The sequence below is a fragment of the Dermochelys coriacea genome, chromosome 1 (assembly GCF_009764565.3).
Source record: "Dermochelys coriacea isolate rDerCor1 chromosome 1, rDerCor1.pri.v4, whole genome shotgun sequence".
NCBI classification, from domain to species: Eukaryota; Metazoa; Chordata; order Testudines; family Dermochelyidae; genus Dermochelys; species Dermochelys coriacea.
This window is the reverse complement of record NC_050068.2, coordinates 261,863,304-261,884,198: the sequence shown is the minus strand read 5'-3', so window position 1 is coordinate 261,884,198 and position 20,895 is coordinate 261,863,304. Positions and strand designations below refer to the sequence as shown.

General features: G+C 43.9%; 1 protein-coding gene across 1 annotated transcript; it reads left to right on the top strand.

Annotated features, from left to right (window-relative positions):
* The first annotated feature begins 44 nt into the window (after positions 1 to 44).
* On the top strand, positions 45 to 17,343 carry DESI1 (desumoylating isopeptidase 1). The gene is made up of 6 exons (XM_038387236.2): positions 45 to 481; positions 9,010 to 9,031; positions 10,094 to 10,163; positions 11,643 to 11,752; positions 12,571 to 12,693; positions 14,200 to 17,343. The coding sequence occupies exons 1-6, from the start codon at positions 391 to 393 to the stop codon at positions 14,291 to 14,293; spliced, it is 510 nt and encodes a 169-aa protein (XP_038243164.1). The 5' UTR covers positions 45 to 390; the 3' UTR covers positions 14,294 to 17,343.
* Positions 17,344 to 20,895: the final 3,552 nt, after the last annotated feature.

Here is a 20,895-nt window from a genome sequence, read left to right as displayed (position 1 = left end):
GGAGTCCCGCTCACTTACCTCATGTACCCCTCCTGATGAAATAGCCCCTCCCACCAGCAGGAGCCACGCATCCTAACGGCATAGCCCCGCCCCGCCCTGCCTCTAGCCCCGCCTCAGCAGCGGTGCCGGGTTCCATAGCGGCGCAGGGACAAGCCGCCCGGCCGGGCTATGGCTGTGGCGCATGCGCAGAGGGAGCATTCCCCATTCCGCCCCCTCTGTCACCTCATAGTTGGTGCCGGTACCGCCACTGCCGGTGCTGTAGAGCCAGGAGTAGCGGGGCCGGCCCGGGCTCTCCCTCCCCCTTCCCCTTCCCTCTGCTCGGCCGGCACCTGCCCGCCCTCCCCCGGGCAAGGAGCCTCCTAGTTCCCTCTCAGGGCCCTTATCCCCCCCATGGAGCCGCCGCCCACCCTGCACCCGGTGAAGCTCTATGTCTACGACCTGTCCAAGGGCATGGCCCGGCGCCTCAGCCCCCTCATGCTGGGTAAGGGGGCTGGCCCGGGGGCAGGGTCGCTGGGGTGAGGAGGGTTGGGACGGGGAAGGGCCTGCGAGGCCGTGGGATGGGGGCAGCGCTGGGCCGGGCCGTGGCGGGGAGGACTGTCCTGGGTCCTGCTCCCGGTGGCCCTTTGGTCCCCCCCACCCCGGTTTGCTGCTCTGGAGGCGAGTCGCTCCTGGGAGTCGGACGCTGGGACGGCTTCCCAAGCTGCAAAGTAACGTGTGTCCCGCCAGAGCGCTGGCACCTGCGGAGCCCCCCAACACACACACACACACACACACACCCCGAGGGGACAAAGGCTCGCTCGCAGTAATTGTATCGTGGTGGAGTGGAGCTGTGGCCCTCTATCTAAAAGAAAAGAGATTTTCAAGGCAGCAACGATACATTTTCCCGTTTGACACGATAGAGTAGGGTTCACAGATCAGTGCAACACTGTTGATAAAATCCCATTAGGGTGGGACTGATCCAGTTTTGAAATGTGCTAGAATATATACCTGTTTCAAGCCGTTTATACATGTCTGTGGTAGAAGTACCGAATTCTACCGTGGCAGTGTTCCAGTGTCAAATGCTACACTATGTGACACTTGTGCATCTAAAGAGCAATTCCTGGAAGTGTATGAATTTATTATCACTTTACAGATTTTTCACAAGAGATATTATAATCTTTCTGCCCAGAATCTTAGTGGTGAACTTTATGAGTAAAGGAGGTGCAGGCCCTAACTAATTGTTAATGTTGTACTCTGACTCATGATAAGGCCATACACCCTGGACTGTCTGTGGTGTAGACTAGGCCATGTATCCTACCAATTGGGTTACAATAGTTTATGCAAAAAGAAAAGGAGGACTTGTGGCACCTTAGAGACTAACAAATTTATTAGAGCATAAGCTTTCGTGAGCTACAGCTCACTTCATCGGATGCATTTGGTGGAAAAAACAGAGGGGAGATTTATATACACACACACAGAGAACATGAAACAATGGGTTTATCATACACACTGTAAGGAGAGTGATCACTTAAGATAAGCCATCACCAGCGGGGGGGGGGGGGGGAGGAGGAAAACCTTTCATGGTGACAGGCAAGGTAGGCTAATTCCAGCAGTTAACAAGAATATCTGAGGAACGGTGGGGTGGGGTGGGGTGGGGGGAGAAATAACATGGGGAAATAGTTTTACTTTGTGTAATGACTCATCCATTCCCAGTCTCTATTGTTTCATGTTCTCTGTGTGTGTATATAAATCTCCCCTCTGTTTTTTCCACCAAATGCATCCGATGAAGTGAGCTGTAGCTCATGAAAGCTTATGCTCTAATAAATTTGTTAGTCTCTAAGGTGCCACAAGTCCTCCTTTTCTTTTTGCGAATACAGACTAACACGGCTGCTACTCTGAAATAGTTTATGCATATCACTATCAATTCTCTTACCAAGAACTTGTCCTTTGTCAACTGACTGATCAATAGTTTGATGACTTTGAGGAATTGTGTCTCTTGTGTATGGTTTCTGAAGTGTGAAGTGGCCTTGTTGGAAGAGGAGGACCTGTAAAAGTCTCTTACAGAGTCTGCCCCATGTCAGGCTAACAATGTATATCCGCCTTCCCAGCCACCTCAGTATCTGAATAGATGGCCCTATGGACTGTGTGAACTGCTGGCAGTAACTTCATCTGCCTGTCCTGAGAGAAAGATGTTGTGCTTTCCTGTGGCTTTTTAAAAGTGAAAATGAAAGCCTGAATTATACGCCGCATGAAGGTCCATATATGCTAACAGTGAGTTTGAGAAGAAAACATTCCTGTTGAGACCCTAAGTGATTAATTCTGTGTATGACAGATGGACAGAAACAGCAGCTTTGAGAGGAGTGCATTTCACTATCCCACCCCATGCTGGATAATTTCAAAATATTTACAGATACTTATTTCTCCCTTCAGGCTCTTTTCCACTGTACTGGCAAGGATGCAACTTTCTCTTGTAATGGTTTAAGTGACTACGTTTTATCTTGGGCTGGAGGGGAAATATCAATATGACTCTAAAGCATGGTTTACACACAAATTTGCAATTATTTAACTAAATGTGAGGAAGTTTAGCTGAATCAACCTTAGCCATGCTTCTTCTGGAATAAGTGTCCACCCACAGGCTTGTACTGAAAACTAAACTGATGTTCATTCACATCTTTTGTTATTACAATGCAAATTCATATGCAGACCAAGCCAAAGCATTCTAGCTCTGGTATGACATAAGATTCCAGTCTTAGTATTTTGCTGCTTTATAAGTTCTTGCATGATACACTTAGCACTTATTCGCAAAAAGAAAAGGAGGACTTGTGGCACCTTAGAGACTAACAAATTTATTTGAGCATAAGCTTTTGTGAGCTACAGCTCACTTCATGGGATGCATTCAGTGGAAAATACAGTGGGGAGATTTATATACACAGAACATAAAACAATGGGTGCTCCCATACATACTGTAAGGAAAGTGATCACTTAAGATGAGCTATTATCAGCAGGAGAGTGGGGGGAGGGGACCTTTTGTAGTGATAATCAAGGTGGGCCATTTCCAGCAGTTGACAAGAAAGTCGGGGGTGGGGGGAATAAACATGGGGAAATAGTTTTACTTTGTGTAATGACTCATCCACTCCCAGTCTCTATTCAAGCCTAAGTTAATTGTATCCAGTTTACAAATTAATTCCAATTCAGCCGTCTCTCATTGGAGTCTGTTTTTGAAGTTTTTTTGTTGAAGAATTTTAGGTCTGTAATCGAGTGACCAGAGAGATTGAAGTGTTCTCCGACTGGTTTTTGAATGTTATAATTCTTGACGTCTGATTTGTGTCCATTTATTCTTTTATGTAGAGACTATCTAGTTTGGCCAATGTACACGGCAGAGGGGCATTGCTGGCACATGATGGCATATATCACATTGGTAGATGTGCAGATGAACGAGCCTCTGATAGTGTGGCTGATGTGATTAGGCCCTGTGATGGTGTCCCCTGAATAGATGTATGGAAACAGTTGGCAATGGACTTTGTTTTTTCAACAAAAAAACTTCAAAAACAGACTCCAACGAGAGACTGCTGAATTGGAATTAATTTGCAAACTGGATACAATTAACTTAGGCTTGAATAGAGACTGGGAGTGGATGGGTCATTACACAAAGTAACACTATTTCCCCATGTTTATTTCCCCCCCCCCCCACTGTTCCTCAGAGGTTCTTGTCAACTGCTGGAAATGGCCCACCTTGATTATCACTACAAAAGGTCCCCTCCCCCCACTCTCCTGCTGATAATAGCTCATCTTAAGTGATCACTTTCCTTACAGTATGTATGGGAGCACCCATTGTTTTATGTTCTCTGTGTATATAAATCTCCCCACTGTATTTTCCACTGAATGCATCCCATGAAGTGAGCTGTAGCTCACGAAAGCTTATGCTCAAATAAATTTGTTAGTCTCTAAGGTGCCACAAGTACTCCTTTTCTTTTTGCGAATACAGACTAACACGGCTGCTACTCTGAAACTTAGCACTTATTCTTTATTTACTTTTTTTTGAATGGTAATAAGTATGCTATGATTTTTATGATACCAATAATTGCAAAATAATGTGTTTGAAAAACAGTGCACAGGTCTAAGTTTGTAGGAGTCTGCAGAAAGAAAGAGAAAATTACAAATTGGATCAGAGTCCACAGCTTTGTGGGAAATACTGATTGCTAGTGATGGTTAATAACCAGCTGAGGTTGGGCAAGTTGTCATGAGTTCTGGGAATAATGCCCACTAGGCTTGTTCAGTCACAGTGACAAGGCAAACTTCAGAATATTTGGGATCATATGAATTTGGTGATTGGATTGTCCCAAAGATAGATCTTGGTTTTTATTCTTTGAGTGATAGTAAATCTCTAATGTGGGCTCCCCGTTGCCAAAACTGACCTTAGTTGTTTTCCACAGATCTCCCCAAAGTAGGCAGATGGGAAAAGTACCTTCTTTCTTGAAATACATCCAATCCCCTTTTTAAGTGGCCACAAAAGCGGTTTGGCACTACTCCATAGATGGGCTTTATATGAGGATCTCATGCAGCCAATAGCTTTTATTCCTTTGGAGCCCAGAGCGGTTCAGATGTGAGACTCTTAAGCTTCATGGAATACAAAAATTAGACAGGGAAATAACGTATTAGATGGTTTAGTTCTAAACCCTTGTCATCCCTAGCCAGTCCAGGATTACTTCTTATAGTATCTTCTTCTTTGTTAGAGCTAAACTGGATAAAGCAATGTGACTCTTTCTTTGGTGGGATAATTCCTCATAATGCCACCTTCTTAAAATACAAATATATTTAAAATAAAGATTGGAAAGAAAGGTGACAAATATAGAACCAAAAGATTCTTAACGTGTTTTAGAGGAGGGGAAGAATGGAATGAGATGTGTATCAAAGGGAAGCAGAATCCACATCATAGGACCTACCACAACAAAGGCATAATTGCCTGGCAATTTCAGATAGGCTAGAGGAATCCTGAAGTAGTAATGGGTATTGTGTTAATATTTGTCAGTACAAAGCTCAAGGATTAGTCCTCTTATCCCTCAAATACTTGTAGAAAGTTCGGTAAGGTAACTTTATAATGATCATCACCACAGTAGCTGAATGCTGAACTGGGACAATTCTAGATTTCCATAGCATTGTTGAAACAGATGTTATAGTGATTTAATTATGTCCTTTGGCCACATATAGTTTTCCTTCCATCCCCTTAATCCATTTTCTGGTGTTACTGTTCCCTGAATTTCCTTCTAGTATACCAGACATCTTTCTGATATTGAGGTATGCACTATTGAACACTGTAGTCTCTACTGCATTTAGGGACTATCAGCTTCTTTGTCTATGACGTCATATGTGCAAGCCAAAACTGTAATGGCATTTATCTGACTTGCTCTACCCTTTGGGATGTGCTTTGACTAATTTAGCATGTCCAACTAAACTTGCTTTAAAACAGTAAAATAATATTCACCAATGGGAAAGCAGTGAAAGTTCCATTCTTAGAATGTTTGGTCTTATTCTTCCAGGAGGGGGTGGGGGCAAATGAGAACTGGAAGCTGAGCTGTTCTAACACCCTGATTGTGGACAAACTACCCTAATATTAAGAGAGATCCATGGTGAGGATTAATGTACTGTCACTTCAGTGCTGGCACAAGTTTTTCAGGGTGATATGCAAATGAAATGTTCAGGGCCTTTTCTAACTTGCTTCCCTCATGTACCTGAGCCAATGAGGCTGACTCATGGGTCAGATGTATGTACGTGGGATCCCTGTATGAGTGGAGCCGAAGACTGCAGTATAAGGCAAAAGCTGCCACTGTGCGAATCAGTCAATCAATTAAGAATACATTAGTTGGAACAGTTCTTGATGGAATATTCAGCCAGCACTACCATCCTTCCCACTTCACTAGCCAGTAAAGACTCTGAGAGCAGGGGATAACTGTTACTTGAGTTATCTCCTATCTTTTTCCTTCTATCCGCAATCCAGCTTCTCATGATTTAAATAAGAGGACTGGATGGTTCCAGAGCAAGACTGAATCAGCTTTGTCCCAAAGCATTTGCTAAACAGGATTGCTTGAAAATGAAACAGTCTGTGCTTTCCCCCATACACCCTATCTCCGCACACTCTAAGCCACCTCTGGGAATGAGGGACTGAGACTCAGATGCAGACTCCTCTTCACTCCCTCCGTTGGCATTGTGCTGCAGTTTCACTAAGTAGGGCAATATTCTTTCAGAAATGAGGTGGCATACTAAGTGCCTATACACGCTAAATTTGATAGTATCTTATTTCCCTGCTACCCAGCTGAGGGAATAGGTGTTGCTCTCACTTTTGTGCCAGTGTAGGCACCAGTTTTGCATCCCAGTCAGGGTATTTGTATCCTGAGTAGTAGCTGTCTCCTTATATAATCCCTTCATGCATCACTAGTACACTGTTCTTGGATTTGATTAATCCAGATCCATCTACAAACTCCACTTTTATTTGAGGTTAAAAACCTGCACATGCTCCATCCCCTAACCCTCAAGATTAATAAATTAACTGTGCCAACAAGATAGATGATTCACAGCCATCTAATCTTCCCACTACGTGGCCTTCTGGATAAACCCAGGCATGGGAGTAATCTGGTTTGATTGGATTCTAAAATTATACAGGCTCAGTTTCTAGTCTAAAAGTGACCTTGTATCCTAACTATGAACCTGTGTCCTAACGTAGTCACAGCACAAGTAAATAAAGTCTAGTAATTCTTCAAATTCCCACAATTAATTTGAGGGCAGTGGAATTGTTTCCCATGAGCTTTAACCTATTTTCTTGTCCCCATAAATAGTGTTTAGGTTGGCAAGATAGTTATTTGAAACGGGAACCTTTTTAAAAAATAAAGTATCAAAAAAACCCTTATGTAGGCTCCCAAATCACTTAGGCTCTGATTCAGCAAATCATATATAAATATGTGATTAATGGGACTACTTGCATGCTTAAAGATATGCATATGCTTAACTATCTTGATGAATCAAGGCTTAAAGGCTATCAAATAGCTTAGTCCTAAATTTTAGTAAATTTTATAAAAAGCAATTTAAAATGTCTTGATCTTAATTTTGATATTCCCCTGCAGCATTGGGAATCCAAACACAACTTCTCTTTACTAATAAATTATAATCAGTAAGTGGAACTATCCAGTAGAGCTTCACTGTCTATGACAAATGAAGTACAAAAACTAACAGCAGAAATAGTGAAGAGACCTTGATTTTAAAACATTTCCAATTTAGGAATCTTAGGCATTGGCACATGTAAAGGAATGCTTTAAAACACAGTTTATCTTGACATCCTCTCTGTTTAATAAAATACGTTTTTAGAGAGAATTTTAGAGAGAAAATCACATTTTAGAAAACTAGTTCCTTCCTCTCCAACCTGCTGCCAGAATTCTGTCTCTATAAACTAGCAGCTGAAATTTATTTTATCTGTACTGCTTAGACAGAGTCATCACCTGTTGCCAGAGAAAACAATGAGTTCTGAACTATGTTCTTGACATGATGAGTGAAGGAGGAAGCTGTTTTCACATTTAGTTTCAAGATGTAAATATTTGTAACTTTTTAATCTACCCCAATCCTGTTTTTAAAATGCCCTATAGGTTATATTTGAAAGGGAGACACTATTGGGTTCTCTTTCAAATAAATTATTTATATTCTAATAGTGCATATAAGGATCCAGTTATGTTAGGTGATGTACAAATACATAAGAATAGACACTGTATGTATAATTCTCCATTATCCATTCTCCAATTCCTCTTCCACTGATCAAGTCACTTTCCATGTATTGGTTTTTAGTCACTTTCTAATTAGTTTAGTGTCATGAGGCAGATTTCCATGTTTCTAAATGAGCTGAAACCAAAGTGGCTTTTTTTGTTTCATCTTCTGAATTCAGTGATCTTCGCAACAAGTCTTTAACTGTTGCTGCTGGCTGAAGTCACAAAACTGGATAAGGTGATAGATTTAAAAAACAACAACTCAGATTTGGTAGGTTATAATTTTAAAACCTATTTAAATTTCAGCCCCATACTTTATTTTTAAGAAGAGATACTGAGAATGAGCTACAGAGCCTTCACTTGTAAGTCACCAGTTCTAATCTAGCCCTTTATCAGTAGTGACTGAAAAGGAAATTCATTATTATATGATGGCTCTATAATGGACTATGTGAAATTAGTATGAAACTTGTACACTTAGTACTGACTGAGCACCTTTGTTGGTAAGCTTAGAGGCCAAGGACTGACTGACAGCCACTGAAATGGTGCTCTCTTCTCCCTAGAAGTGGGCCTATTCAGGGTTAGGAGGATGTATGTTGGCAGAGAAGTCTGGCACTGCCAATTCCTCATGCAAGTAAACAGAGAAATTAAGTCACCAGTGCAGACAGTGTGGCACCATTCACTAGCGCTACAGTTCATTACAAAATGGAAAAAAAGCTATTTTTCTCGATCCTTTAGAACAATGGCTCTCAACCTCTCCAGACTACTGTACCCCTTTCAGGAGTCTGATTTGTCTTGCAAAGTTTCACCTCACTTGAACTACTTGTTTACAAAACCAGACATAAGTGTGTCACAGCACACTATTACTGAAAAATTGTTTACTTTCCCATTTTTACCATATAATTATAAAATAAATCAATTGGAATATAAATATTGTACTCGCATTTTGGTGTATAGTATATCGAGCAGTATAAACAGGTCATTGTCTGTATGAAATTTTACTTTTACTGATCTTGCTAGTGTTTGTTATGTAGCCTGTTATAAAACTTGGCAAATATCTAGATGAGTTGATGTACCCCCTGGAAGACTTGTGCGTCTCCCCAGGGGTACAAGTAGCCCATGTTGAGAATCACTGCTTTAGAAAGATGCAACTTGGGCATTAAGGTTGCAGCTTGGGTTTAAGGCAGGATGTGGTAATAGGTGAAGATGCATAGGTAAGTGACAGCAAGTAGACTGAACTGTGTAAAGGAAGTTGCCGATGACACACTCTCCTTCTCTCCACATACAGGAAAACAGCTGGATGGGATCTGGTAAGTGACTAGATTTAACTTGCATAATGTGTGTTCGACATTGGATAGCATTTCCAATATGGCATGTTTTAGATCTGAAGAAACCCATTGGTACTGAACAGAGTTTGAGGTACTTTCTGAATGTTCTTAGAGTTACTAGAAGAAAGATTGATAGCATTGAATTAGGCACTGTGCAAATCTCCTTTCAGTTCTTGTCAATGGACCTCCATACCAACAATAATTATTATTACATATTTTATTGCAGTAGCACCCTAAATGTACTAGTCATTTTTCAAACATAGGATACTGTCTGTGTCCCAAACAACTTAGCTTCTGATTGCAGGCATGGCTCAACATGAGAGCACCAACAGCAGGTGAAAATAGGAGGATTGCTGACAAAGATTACAAAAATAACACCACATGGTTACTTAGTAGCTATATGCACATTTTGTTAGAAAATATATGTTCTCCAATAGATAAAACACCATCATGCCCAACTCACCAAAGTCTCCATCCAGGATTACGCGCCCCTTGACCAATGTCTTCCATCCTCCCTCACCAATCAACCACTCTGTCATCCCTCATCCAACTATCCCACTCACTGTCCAACTCTTTTCCAATCCCCATATCCAGCCACCCTCTGTCCATATGGTGACCCTGGGTAATTCATGCCCCAAACTTTCCCAAATTTCTAACCGCCCGTGAGAGAAGTTTTGTCCTTTGCCACATATGGCTGGAGAAGGGAAACTATTGGGGGTTCTTCTCCCACCTTTTCTGGTGGATACCATGGTGGTCCTGACTGAGGCATTCGCTCCCATCTGCAGTGTAGCATGAGGCTTGATAACCAGTGTGACCATTTTTCTTCTGGTTAGTGTACCAGCAGACATTATTCATACTCAGAGAAGGGTCTTAATCTTTTCTTGCCTCTTACTAAGTTATTTGCCTCAGTAATATCTTAGGCAACATGTACTACAGTTCTAGCCTTTCATCCACTCATATGAGTGGTTTATATGCTGTCTTAAACATTTCCTCCTCTTCTTTCATGTGGCTTCCTTTTCATGTCTCCTTGCTCTCCCTCAACAGGCACTCCTCCATAATGGTCCATAAGGATGAGTTCTTCTATGGCAGTGGTGGGATTTCGAGCTGTGCACCTGTAAGTTCAGCCTTCTTGGGTCTTTTTCCTAGCTCTACTCTTTTTTCTCTTCCCATATGGTTTCTTGATGATGATTAATTTCTCTAATCAGGAGTGCCCTGTGTTTGACCTTTAGGAAAAGTGTACAAGTGTATTTAGTCTTAAGAGATTGCATGATGCAGCCAGGTGAGGTGCTAAGGGTCATGATGGCTGGTCAGCTGGGGAAAAGGGAACCTGCACAATGGGTTTGGTCCCAACCACAAGTTAGAACATCAGCGAGAGTTCAAAACAAACTATGGGGTTTCCTGTGCTCAGCATTCTGAGAAGGAAGAAGCTTCCTGCAGCTCAGCCACTCCTTGGTTGCCTTAGTTGGCTGTAAATCAGAGGTGGGCAAACTACAGGCCACATCCAGCCCAGGGGACAATCCTGCCAGCCCTTGAGCTCCCAGCCGGGGAGGCTCACCCCCGGCCCCTCCCCCGCTGTCTCCCATCCCCCAAAGCCTCAGCTTGCTGTGCTGCCAGCACTCTGGGCGATGGGGCTGCAAGCTCCTGCCGGGCAGCACAGCTGTGAGAGCCCCTGGGCTGCTCTGGTATTCTAGACCGTGCGGTGACATGGCTGGTTCCAGCTGGGCGGCACGGCTGCCAGTCCTGGCGCTCTGAGCGGCATGGTAAAGGGGCAGGGAGCAGGGGGATTGGATAAGGGGCAGCAGATCCCGGGGGGCAGTCAGGGGACAGGGAGCAGGGGGCGGTTGGATAGGCATGGGAGTCCCGGGGCCCTGTCTGGGGGCGGGGGTATGGATGGGGTCAGGGCAGACAGGGAGCAGGGGGGCTGGATAGGGGGTGGGGTCGTGGTGAGGCGCTTAGGGGCAGGGGGTTCCCAGGAGCAGGTAGACAGGGGACAAGAAACGGGGGGAGGGGGGATTGGCTGGGTCGGTGGTTCTGAGGGGGGCAGTCAGGGGGTGGGAAGGGGCGGGGGCCAGGCTGTTTGTGGAAGCACAGCCCTCCCTACCCAGCCCTCCCTACAGTTTCAGAACCCCGATGGGGCCCTCATGCCAAAAAGTTTGCCCACCCCTGCTCTAAATGGAGGATTTTTATACTTAGACCTTGGTGATTCATGGTATTTAAAATGCACACACATTGACTACCTTGACATCCTCTCCAGTTCTTGGGGTGGTCTTAGCCCTAAGTTCACCATCTGAAAGCACCTTAAAACACAGGTCTGCCACACAGTTCTGGAACAGCATGGAGAATAAAGCAGCAAGTTGCAAAATAAGCCACATGAAGTGTCTTATACCTCTCATTCTCTAACTGGGGAGAGCTGGGGACAGAATAGTTTGCTCTGAATCTGATACTGTAAGCCTCTTTCCCTGCTCCTGGGCAAACCATGTTAGTTTGTTTATGTCAGCAGCATTCTGGACTGCAGGAATCCCCACTCCTTGAAGTGCTCCATTAGAATCCATTCTGTCCATTTAGCATCTTCTTTTGCTTGTGCATTTCACAGGGAGGGACGTTGCTTGGGCCCCCAGACTCAGTTGTAGACCTGGGGAGCACGGAAGTTACAGAAGAAATTTTTCTGGAATATTTGTCCTCGCTGGGAGAATCCATGTTCCGGTGAGCTATGGGTTTTATTTGATTTTTAACATCTTTTCCAAAAAAAGAAAATTGGGGTGGGGGTCTCAGGGCCTGTCTCACTAATACAAAGCTTCATCTGCCTAGTATGCTGTTTAGTACTATCCAGATAATAAGTAATAATGGGGCTAGAACTGGCACATGATCAACTGCAAGCTACGTAACACTTGGGCAGACCCAGGCCTTGATCAACGGTGGAAAAGCATTCTATCAGGATGCCTGCAACGCTGGATCTTGAGCACTGGATTTGACAGCAAACAGGGTTTTACCTGGTATTTATTGGATGAGACCTTCATGGAAGATCTAAGTGATGGAGGAAATGGTGTTCGTTCAACAGGGGCACTTTACCATGAGAGCCAGTACTGAAACACTGTGCTGGAGCTGCCCTCTTTCAGATGATATGTAAAATCAAGGTTCTGACTTCCTGGGTTCATTAGAAAGCCCAGGGCACTTCTTACAAAAGTAATTAACAATAATACTTAGTGTCCTGGTGAAATTCCAACCTCAGCAATTACTTGGATCTACTATTTCTTCTGTAATTTCAAGTGAAGAAGTTGGTCCTCATTTCTCCTCCAAAAGGCTGTTGTGTAGTGTCAGTAGTACAGAATGGTTGCCATGTTCCACCCCAACTCAGCTGAGTTTTGGAGAGAGAATGGACTTGTGTGTGTTGTCTAAATCGTGTTAGGGCCCATTAGGATGAAGGGTGCTGATGTAATTGATTATTACTTTGAGTTCCTTTTCTTGTGGTATGTATTGCTGACTCTCACTCTCCTGTGTTTGAACTCCTTTCTTGGGGACAGAGGAGAGTCTTATAACCTCTTTGAACATAACTGCAACACCTTTAGTAACGAAGTGGCGCAGTTCCTGACAGGAAGAAAGATACCTTCCTACATCACTGACCTTCCGTCCGAAGTCCTTTCCACGTGAGTACAATCTTCTCTGCTTCTATCTGTAGTATGTTGCTTCATGCTGATGCCCGGATGTTTGCTGCCACATCCAGTAAGCCCTTGGTGGGGACTAGTACCTGCTGTACCTCGTAGATCAGGGAGAGGATGCCGCTTCATTTATTTGGGCCTTTATATGCAATGACAGTCTCCATACCATGACTGGCCCTGTCATGATGCGGGAAGGGTGTAAGATTCTTTTCTTCTACCATCAATGAACGTAAACTAACTGCTTCCCTATAGCTTTTTTTTAAATCACTTGACAAGATGTATATAAGAGGTCAGAGAGCCGTATAAAAGCCAGTGGCTAAGGATACTAGTACCTCTTTGAAATTAAAATAAGCAATGTCTACATCTCAGGGCAGGATGTGGGCATCGCTAATGAGTCACCTTTCCTGCCCTAGAGGGCCATCACTGTGTTGAGGCTTGCCATATTGCCTTATGGGGGTAAAGCTTTAAAGTTGCTTTTAAAATACTTAAAAGCAGGGACTGGAAGGGAGGAGAGGATGCAGAAGGGAGGAAATAACTGAAAGTTCTATAACATCCCTTCTCATCACAACTGAGATTTGTAGATCTCACTGCCTTAGAGGCTAGCTCAGCCCTCCTTTGGTATGTACTTTCAGTTGAGTAGGTAAGGAGAGCTGCACCATCCAGTTCTCTTATCACAAACAGCACTGTACCTGACTATGACACACAAGGTCAGTTGGTAGAAAAGTTTCTCCTATACCAGGCTGTAAGCTCATGCTAAGCAAAGTCAGATCTAGTGTATACTTGAATAGGAGACCTTCAAGGAAAACTCAGATGCTGCAGGATTCAGTAGGGATTATTCAGTGAATACTGATCCAGTGTTGCACAGAAGTGCTAGAGATTGTTCTGCTGTCAGAGATGCCACCTTTCAGAAGAGATATTAAACTAAGATTTGGACACTTGTGACCACTAGCGGATCCCATAGCCCTTTTCCCAAGGTTACTGATGATAGTCACTATGTTTCTGGCCACGTTTCAGTTTAGCTCAAATTTGACATTCTGCCTCCCTAACTTTCTCTTAGGCGTTTCAGTTGGATAGCTACTACTCCGCTATTTAATGATGTTTGACACTTAATGGAAAACTGCTTTGCAAAATCATATTCTGATCACTTCAGGTAACTAGATAAATTACTAAAAGTTAGTATCAGACAGGGTACTGCTATCTTGACACTACTTTGTTAGGATTCAAGGAATTGGCTCATGAAAACTAGAGTTTGAACAAACATTTAAAGTTGCTGCTGTAGCAAGTTTTATTTAACTGGTTAAATTAAACCATATAAAGTAACTCACTGAAGAGCAGGACTTTACTAAGTTGCCTTTATAAAGGCCACCTCATTCTATTTCAGAGGTGGCTGTATTTCACGGGTGCATGAGAAATCCTTGTATATATGTAGCATGATCACTTTGATCTATAAATATCCCTTTTTATTTTCTTTTTTAAATTTCTTTGCCACCTCAGACCCTTTGGACAAGCTTTGAGGCCTCTCCTGGACTCCATCCAGATCCAGCCACCTGGTGGGAATACCTTCCGCAGACATAATGGACAGAGCTAACACGAGTGGATGGATGTGCCCAGCCTCACCAGGCTTTTCCTTTTTAAACACACAAATCTATCAGATTTCTATTTTATAATTTCACATCAGCATTGTCTCCAAGGAAATGACAAGATGTTTTTTCAGATTTCCCAGGGAGATGATTTATTGGGTTGCATGTAGGACAATGCTACCAAAAAAGATTGCCATAATTTCCAATAGCATTATTCTAACTTGTTAAGGCTGTCTTGTCTGTGTACACTGACATTTTCTAAATAGCCCCCATGCTGGAGATGTGGAATGCATTCTATGGAGACTAGAGAGCCCATTACTCAATTTGGGGTACCCAAGGGGAGACAATGGATTAAGAGTCCTAGCAATCCCTTGCCAGACTTGCATCTTTTTTTCTTTTTCACTGCCCATATTATGGGATATTTGCTGCAGTCTGTAACAGAAGGATACAGTGAGTTTTGTAATACTGCAGTGGGTCCCCCAATATTAAAACCTTCTCACTATTCCATTAATGTTGTGGTGTTTGCTCAAGTGGAGAAGTTAACCTAACCTAGTCAGAACATTCACAGTGGGATACTTACAGGGGAAAGGTGTCCTAGCTTAATAAAACCTGCTAGCCTCTCAGTGTTACAGTCTTCAGTGACATTAGGTATGAGTTGGATAGTGGCTGCAGCAGAGTGTCACCACCAGCCTCGTAATGCTAGATCCAAGAATTAAGGGATGGAGGACAGGACATCTCCAAAAGATCAGTATCCCTTTCAGTCAGGGGAAAATAAGGGTCAAGTAAAAGCAAAATTAAATAAAACTTTTCCTTCTTTCCATAGCAAGCAAGCTCATAGGCCCCTGTGCAGAACCCCTGGAAACTGACTCCCTTTGTATGGGGCCTGTTCTTGCCTTGCTGAGCCAGTGTTGCATGCACAGTGGGGAAAAAATAGCATGGCAGCTGCACATTAATCTAAAGTTTGCAAACAGTCTGCTGCATCTGTTTGCAGTCACAACATAAGCACTAAGGTCCCAGCCTTCCGCAGCACCATAATCCTTTCCATGGCAGTTGAGTGTGATGTCACAGATGAGTCTGATTAAATGTGTGAAGAAAGCAGTGGGTCGGCATTGCAGGAGCTCCTATCTGGTTTCCATGTAAATTTCCCCAAATTAAAGAAGAAGAGGGATGAGCAAGACAAAAGCAGAACAGCCTCTAAATAGAATTTCTCCACTTTTCCATCAGGGACACTTCAAGGGATACATGTGCCTATCATGGAAGTGGGTAAGGCTGAACAATAGGCAAAGGATTGGGTCAGAACTACATCCTCCCCGATTTAAGATTACTGAGGCCTCTCCATTTAACTCTCTTGTGGGTAGGAGGTTAGGGAAAGGAAAGAAGGGGTACTTTGTGCTATCTCTCCTTCAAGTATAGATATTCTCCCCCCATTGATTCTCCAGCAACAGTATTTAGGAGAGAGAATGCAAGAAAGATAGTCACGGGACAGAGGGAACTTCCCCATGGCGCCTTGTGTTGCTGATACTCTCTAATGGGGAGTACTTGGCCCAGATCCTGCCAACAGGAACACCTTGCATGTGCAGAACCCTTTGCCCAGTGTCTTGTTGTGCAAAGAACTGCTCCAAGCTTAGTCCAGACTTGCCTCAACTTCTAATCACACAAGTGCACAGAACACTTCCTAGGATCCTAAAGCAGTTGTGTCCTTGCTCTGTTAGGCTTCTACCCTTGATAATGGTTCCAAAAGGATATCCTTTGGAGAGCAATTTCTGTTGCACTTATTCAATAACAACTATAAGTGGTGCACTCTATTTGGGAGGAAGAGGAGGATTTTAATTTGTTTGCTGTTGCACTGCATGTTGTGTAGTCCTTTACAGAAGTGCATAGTGGGTGTAAAATGTGTTATCAAATCAGACTGAAAATGTATATAACTACACAAGGTGCAGGGCAATGGTCAATGCAACCCAGCATGTGTTTCATTGTGTCATCTTCTTGTAACATAACAGTCCTTTTCCTCAGCCCTTCATTGTGATGAATCTGGACTCCACGTGGGAGCAGATGCCCTTTAGAAACAGCTCCTGGTTTGCATAAACATTCCCCGAACCCAGAAAATGCATAGTCTGCAGAAACTGTTCTAAAGTGAGTGGTTTTCAGAGCCCTTCTTTCTCTGCTCCTCCAGAAGCACCAACAAACAGGTCTTTGTATTCCTTTGCTTTCCTATACTCTACATGTCTTCCTGTCCTGTCCTTCCTCATCTCCTGTTGTATAAATGGAGACCAGCATACACCCTAGCAATGTATCCCACTAATTAGGCCTGAGCCTGGATCTTACTTGACTGCCCAGCAAACTTCAGGACCTTTTACATCTATTCTGGGAGGGAGGAGAGAAGGGGAACAGATTCACCTTGTGTATTTTGGAATCTGCCATCCTTCCACCCCATTAATCCCAGTACATCTAGTGCTGCTACTTTTTTAAAACAAGTTACTGGACAAAATTTTACTGAGCAGCGGCTTCCATTTTCAGTCACCGTGGGACAGTCCCACTGTAGGGGGGAACCCAGAAAGGGGCCTGAGTTCAACACTAACACTGGGATCCTTGATAAACTAATTACATGAAAGTGGGCCCCCTCTGCCCCAACCAATTAACATGGTTGTGTAGTGAGCCCACCCAATGCTCTGTAGGCTTATTAGTAGCCTACTCCCTCAGACGGGTTATGTATAAATTGCAGGTGCATATACCCAGCATTCCACCCACCCACACTTATTTATAGGTATAGAAGATAGAATGAGAAATAAATACGTAAATGTATGTAAGTAAAGTACTTCCAGTGAGTTGACTAACAAAGGCGCATGGAAACTGAACTTTTTCTCTTGGAAGAGAGCAGAACCCCTTTGCCTCAACTCTTGTTTTCTGTCTTGTATTTCTGGGGTTCCCCTTAGTGCTGCTGAACAATGCCTGGACAGAGGGGATGCATTTTTACATTAAAATAATGTCATCTCTAGGCAGAAAGTGGTGTTTGGTTTATTCTGTTTTTTTCCCTATTGCAATAAACAGAACTATGGTATGTTGTTCTGTGTTACTTTGTGTGTCGACACAGCTCCTGAACACAAGCAAGTGACTAGAGCCCCATCAGGGCCTATCTGTCAATACCAAGATGTGGGCTGGGAAACTGCCCCAGCAGCTCATGCCGTTTGGTGATACTGAAGGGAGTACTAGCTACCTCACTCTGGTGGAGGTCACAAGCAGCATCAAGTCTGGGGACAATGGTTCCACGCACATCCTGCTCCTGCATCAGGGCTACTTTCCTTCATGCTTGACAGAGCTCTGAAGAGCCTGTCAGTGCTGCGGAACAATGGCTGGATGGAAGGGGGGTGCTCTTTGGCTCTCACTTGAGTAAGATGCCTTCATAACATTGAATGGATGGGGAAAAATAAAACCTCCTAATCTTTGCTGCTAGAGGAGGTAAACTGAGTTAAAAAACAGAGGAAGAGGGGCTGGGCAGTGAGGGAGCCTAGGCTGGAACCTCCCTGAACCCACTCTAGTTATCTTCCATTCAAAATGTTGAGATATCAGCCAAGTATTTTGTTTTTTTTAAATAACAGGGAGGCCCAATGCCTGGCTTTCCTTGCTGAAGTAGGGGAGAGATTGCTTAGAATACCCACCTCATCCAAACACATTCATTGCTTTATAGGAATCCCTGTGCTCCCATCAACACAGCTTTGCGGAAAAAGGAAAAATTCCTTCTCAATTTTAGTTAGTGATCAGTTCAGCCCTCAGAATGCAGGCAAGTTATCATGCTTCAGCATCTCTCCACATAACTTCAGAGCACGTTAATGACAGAGTAATTATGTCCACCTCTCCCCCTTAATGCTAAGAAGCTGTGTTCTGCTGATATTTTAAAGGGCAAAGAATTTCAAACAGTGGTCAGAGTCAGGATTGCAGTTGCATCAGTGGCTACATAGTTACCAAACGTAGATTCATGCATGGGAAAGCTGGTCTTAGACATTAACTATCAGCAGTGGCCTCAAGCAGAGCAGACACCTATTCCAAAGGGGGAATTCCAGCAGATAGTCCCTGCTGATTGTTACAGTGCACTGCTTTTATGCAGCAGCTGCTGTGGAGGGAATGTATCAAGGGATCTCTAGCATATAGTCAGAGCAGGTGCTTTGGTTAGGGCTTCAAAGTGTTCAGTAACTATGGAATGACAGACAGTTTGCCCAGAGCAAGTGCAGCCTTACAGCAAGCCCAGATGAATTATGAATGATTAAACATATTGCTACTGCCCAAAGGGCAAATTCCTGTTGTCAGAGGGAAGTGAGCATTCCTCCTAGCCAGCTGGTACTAAACAGTAGACAGCATGGTTAGAGAGTGGTTTGGACTCTCCATACACTCTTGCAAAGAGGTGTCCAAAATAGTAAGAGAGACAGATTTGGAAGAACAGGCCAAATTCATCCCAGGTGTGACTCCCATCAATTTTGAGGCGTGAAGTTGGTCTGACATCTGTATATAGGAGTGAAAAATGCAAAATGCCAACTCACTTGTAGTTGCTACAACAAGCTACCTCTAGATGGCACTGCTATTTTGTCTCATGGTTATCCGATGAAGTGAGCTGTAGCTCACGAAAGCTTATGCTCTAATAAATTTGTTAGTCTCTAAGGTGCCACAAGTACTCCTTTTCTTTTTGCATTTCCTACAAACGCTTTGGGTCTCATGGTGTTGCTGTTGCAAAGCCAGACTGGGAAATGCCAAGTGGGAAGCAGTGCCTGAAGGTCGTGACCATCCAATGGCTGTCTGGTGGCCTCTGTGATTGAAGATAGTTCATTTCCAGTCCACTTCCTAGGGGGACAGGTCTCCACACAAACTACTATCACCGCAAGCCGCCTTCTCGGTCCCAGAGATGCCAAGGAATGAAGCCTGCGCATAGAGCCTGAGGCAGCCTCTTCGTATTAAGCCCAGGGTCAAGACACATTTGTGGCCCTGCAGTGCTGCTGCTGCTGCACTAGTTTGTGAGTAAAGCGAGGTCTCTAGTCTCCCAAGCCACATCCCTTTCATCTATGCAAGATTCACTTTGTAAGAGTGACCTTTATTGGGGCCCAGTTTCTCATCCTTGTAACATGCTACAAAGAGAAAGCACAGCTTCCTGGATTATGGGCAAGCCTCACTAGTCTAGAATGTTCAGCCATGCACCTGCTGGCCTGGAAGCTGATCCAAAGCATCAGCAAGAACCCAGGCTGGAAGGTTCTGGAGAACAACAGTAGCTGAGCACTTCTTCCTGAAAGCAACGAGCACAAGGAGAACTGAAATCATAGAATCATAGAATATCAGGGTTGGAAGGGACCCCAGAAGGTCATCTAGTCCAACCCCCTGCTCAAAGCTGCTCAAAGGTTAAATGATAACCGCAAGGATTTGGAGAGTACATATCGCCAGCCAAGAAGGCAACCAAGAAGCCAGCCAAGAAGCCAACCCCCAAGAAGGCTGTGGTTTCACACAGAGTGTGAGGAACCTTTGTTCTTTCATCCACAATTGTTTCCCTTCCCTCCCCTGTCCATGGCTCTGCCATTGCGTTCAGCTTCTCTGGAGATTTCTCGTTGTGAGGAGACCAATCAAAAATAAATAAAAGCCAACTCAGTCTGAGCAGAACTCAAAATATTTTCTGATGTTTAAGAGTGTTGGGACCAACTGCGTAAAGATCTGAAGGCTAAATGGAACTGTGGAGCAGAGCACAACTTGCAGAATCTGTAGCAGTGATGCCAAGCACAGGGAAGAGAGAGACCGACTTGGCTTTCAGCTGGGCAGGTTGAGATGACAGGGCTGGCAGTCAGGAACTGCGTCTTTTAAAACCAAGAAAGTCTGATAACTAATCAGACAACATTAGAGTTAGTGAAAGAAGGTGGAGACTGCTTGGACTATGATGAGAGGGGGCAACTGAGGTATTCTGTGGCTATGTTGAAATAAAACAGTATCTGTCAAATCATGGCTTTGCCTGGCTACACGAGGGGTTTCCTCTGATGCAGTTACACTGGCAGCTGGCCACTGGTGGCTATACCCAGGGGACAGCCTTAGCTACACCTCTTCCATTGAAACTAATCGCAGGTGTGGGGTAAATGCTCTGTACAGCTTTGAGAGTCTCAGCCAAAGAGACATCAACAGTCTGACAAATCCCTTTGTTTCTCAGTTGCTCAACTGTCACTTGCTTGATGTCACCATTTTCCTAGCTCTCCAGTCACCTCAAGATAGGTGCCCATTGCAATCACATGGTGTGACTGCCTCATGATGCAGTCAAACCTGAGGTAGCTTTAATCTAACTAGCCTGAGTACCAATAGCAGAGATGTCACAGCAGCATAGGCTAGCCACCAGAGTAATTAGCCAGAATCCTGGATGGGTTTGTACAGCCTGCATTGAAGCCCATGGTGTTGTCACTGCTGCCGGGACTCACCCTGGCTAGATCCAAGCTAGCTTGGGTATGCCTACATGTGCAGCAATCACACCTCCCATTGCAGAGTTGACATACTCTCTTCCAGCCTAGCTATGCCCTGAATGTCTATGGTAAAGCATAAGCAGGTCTGCATTATGGAACATAAAAAAGGGGACCCAGGGAAGAAGCAGAACTCTAAT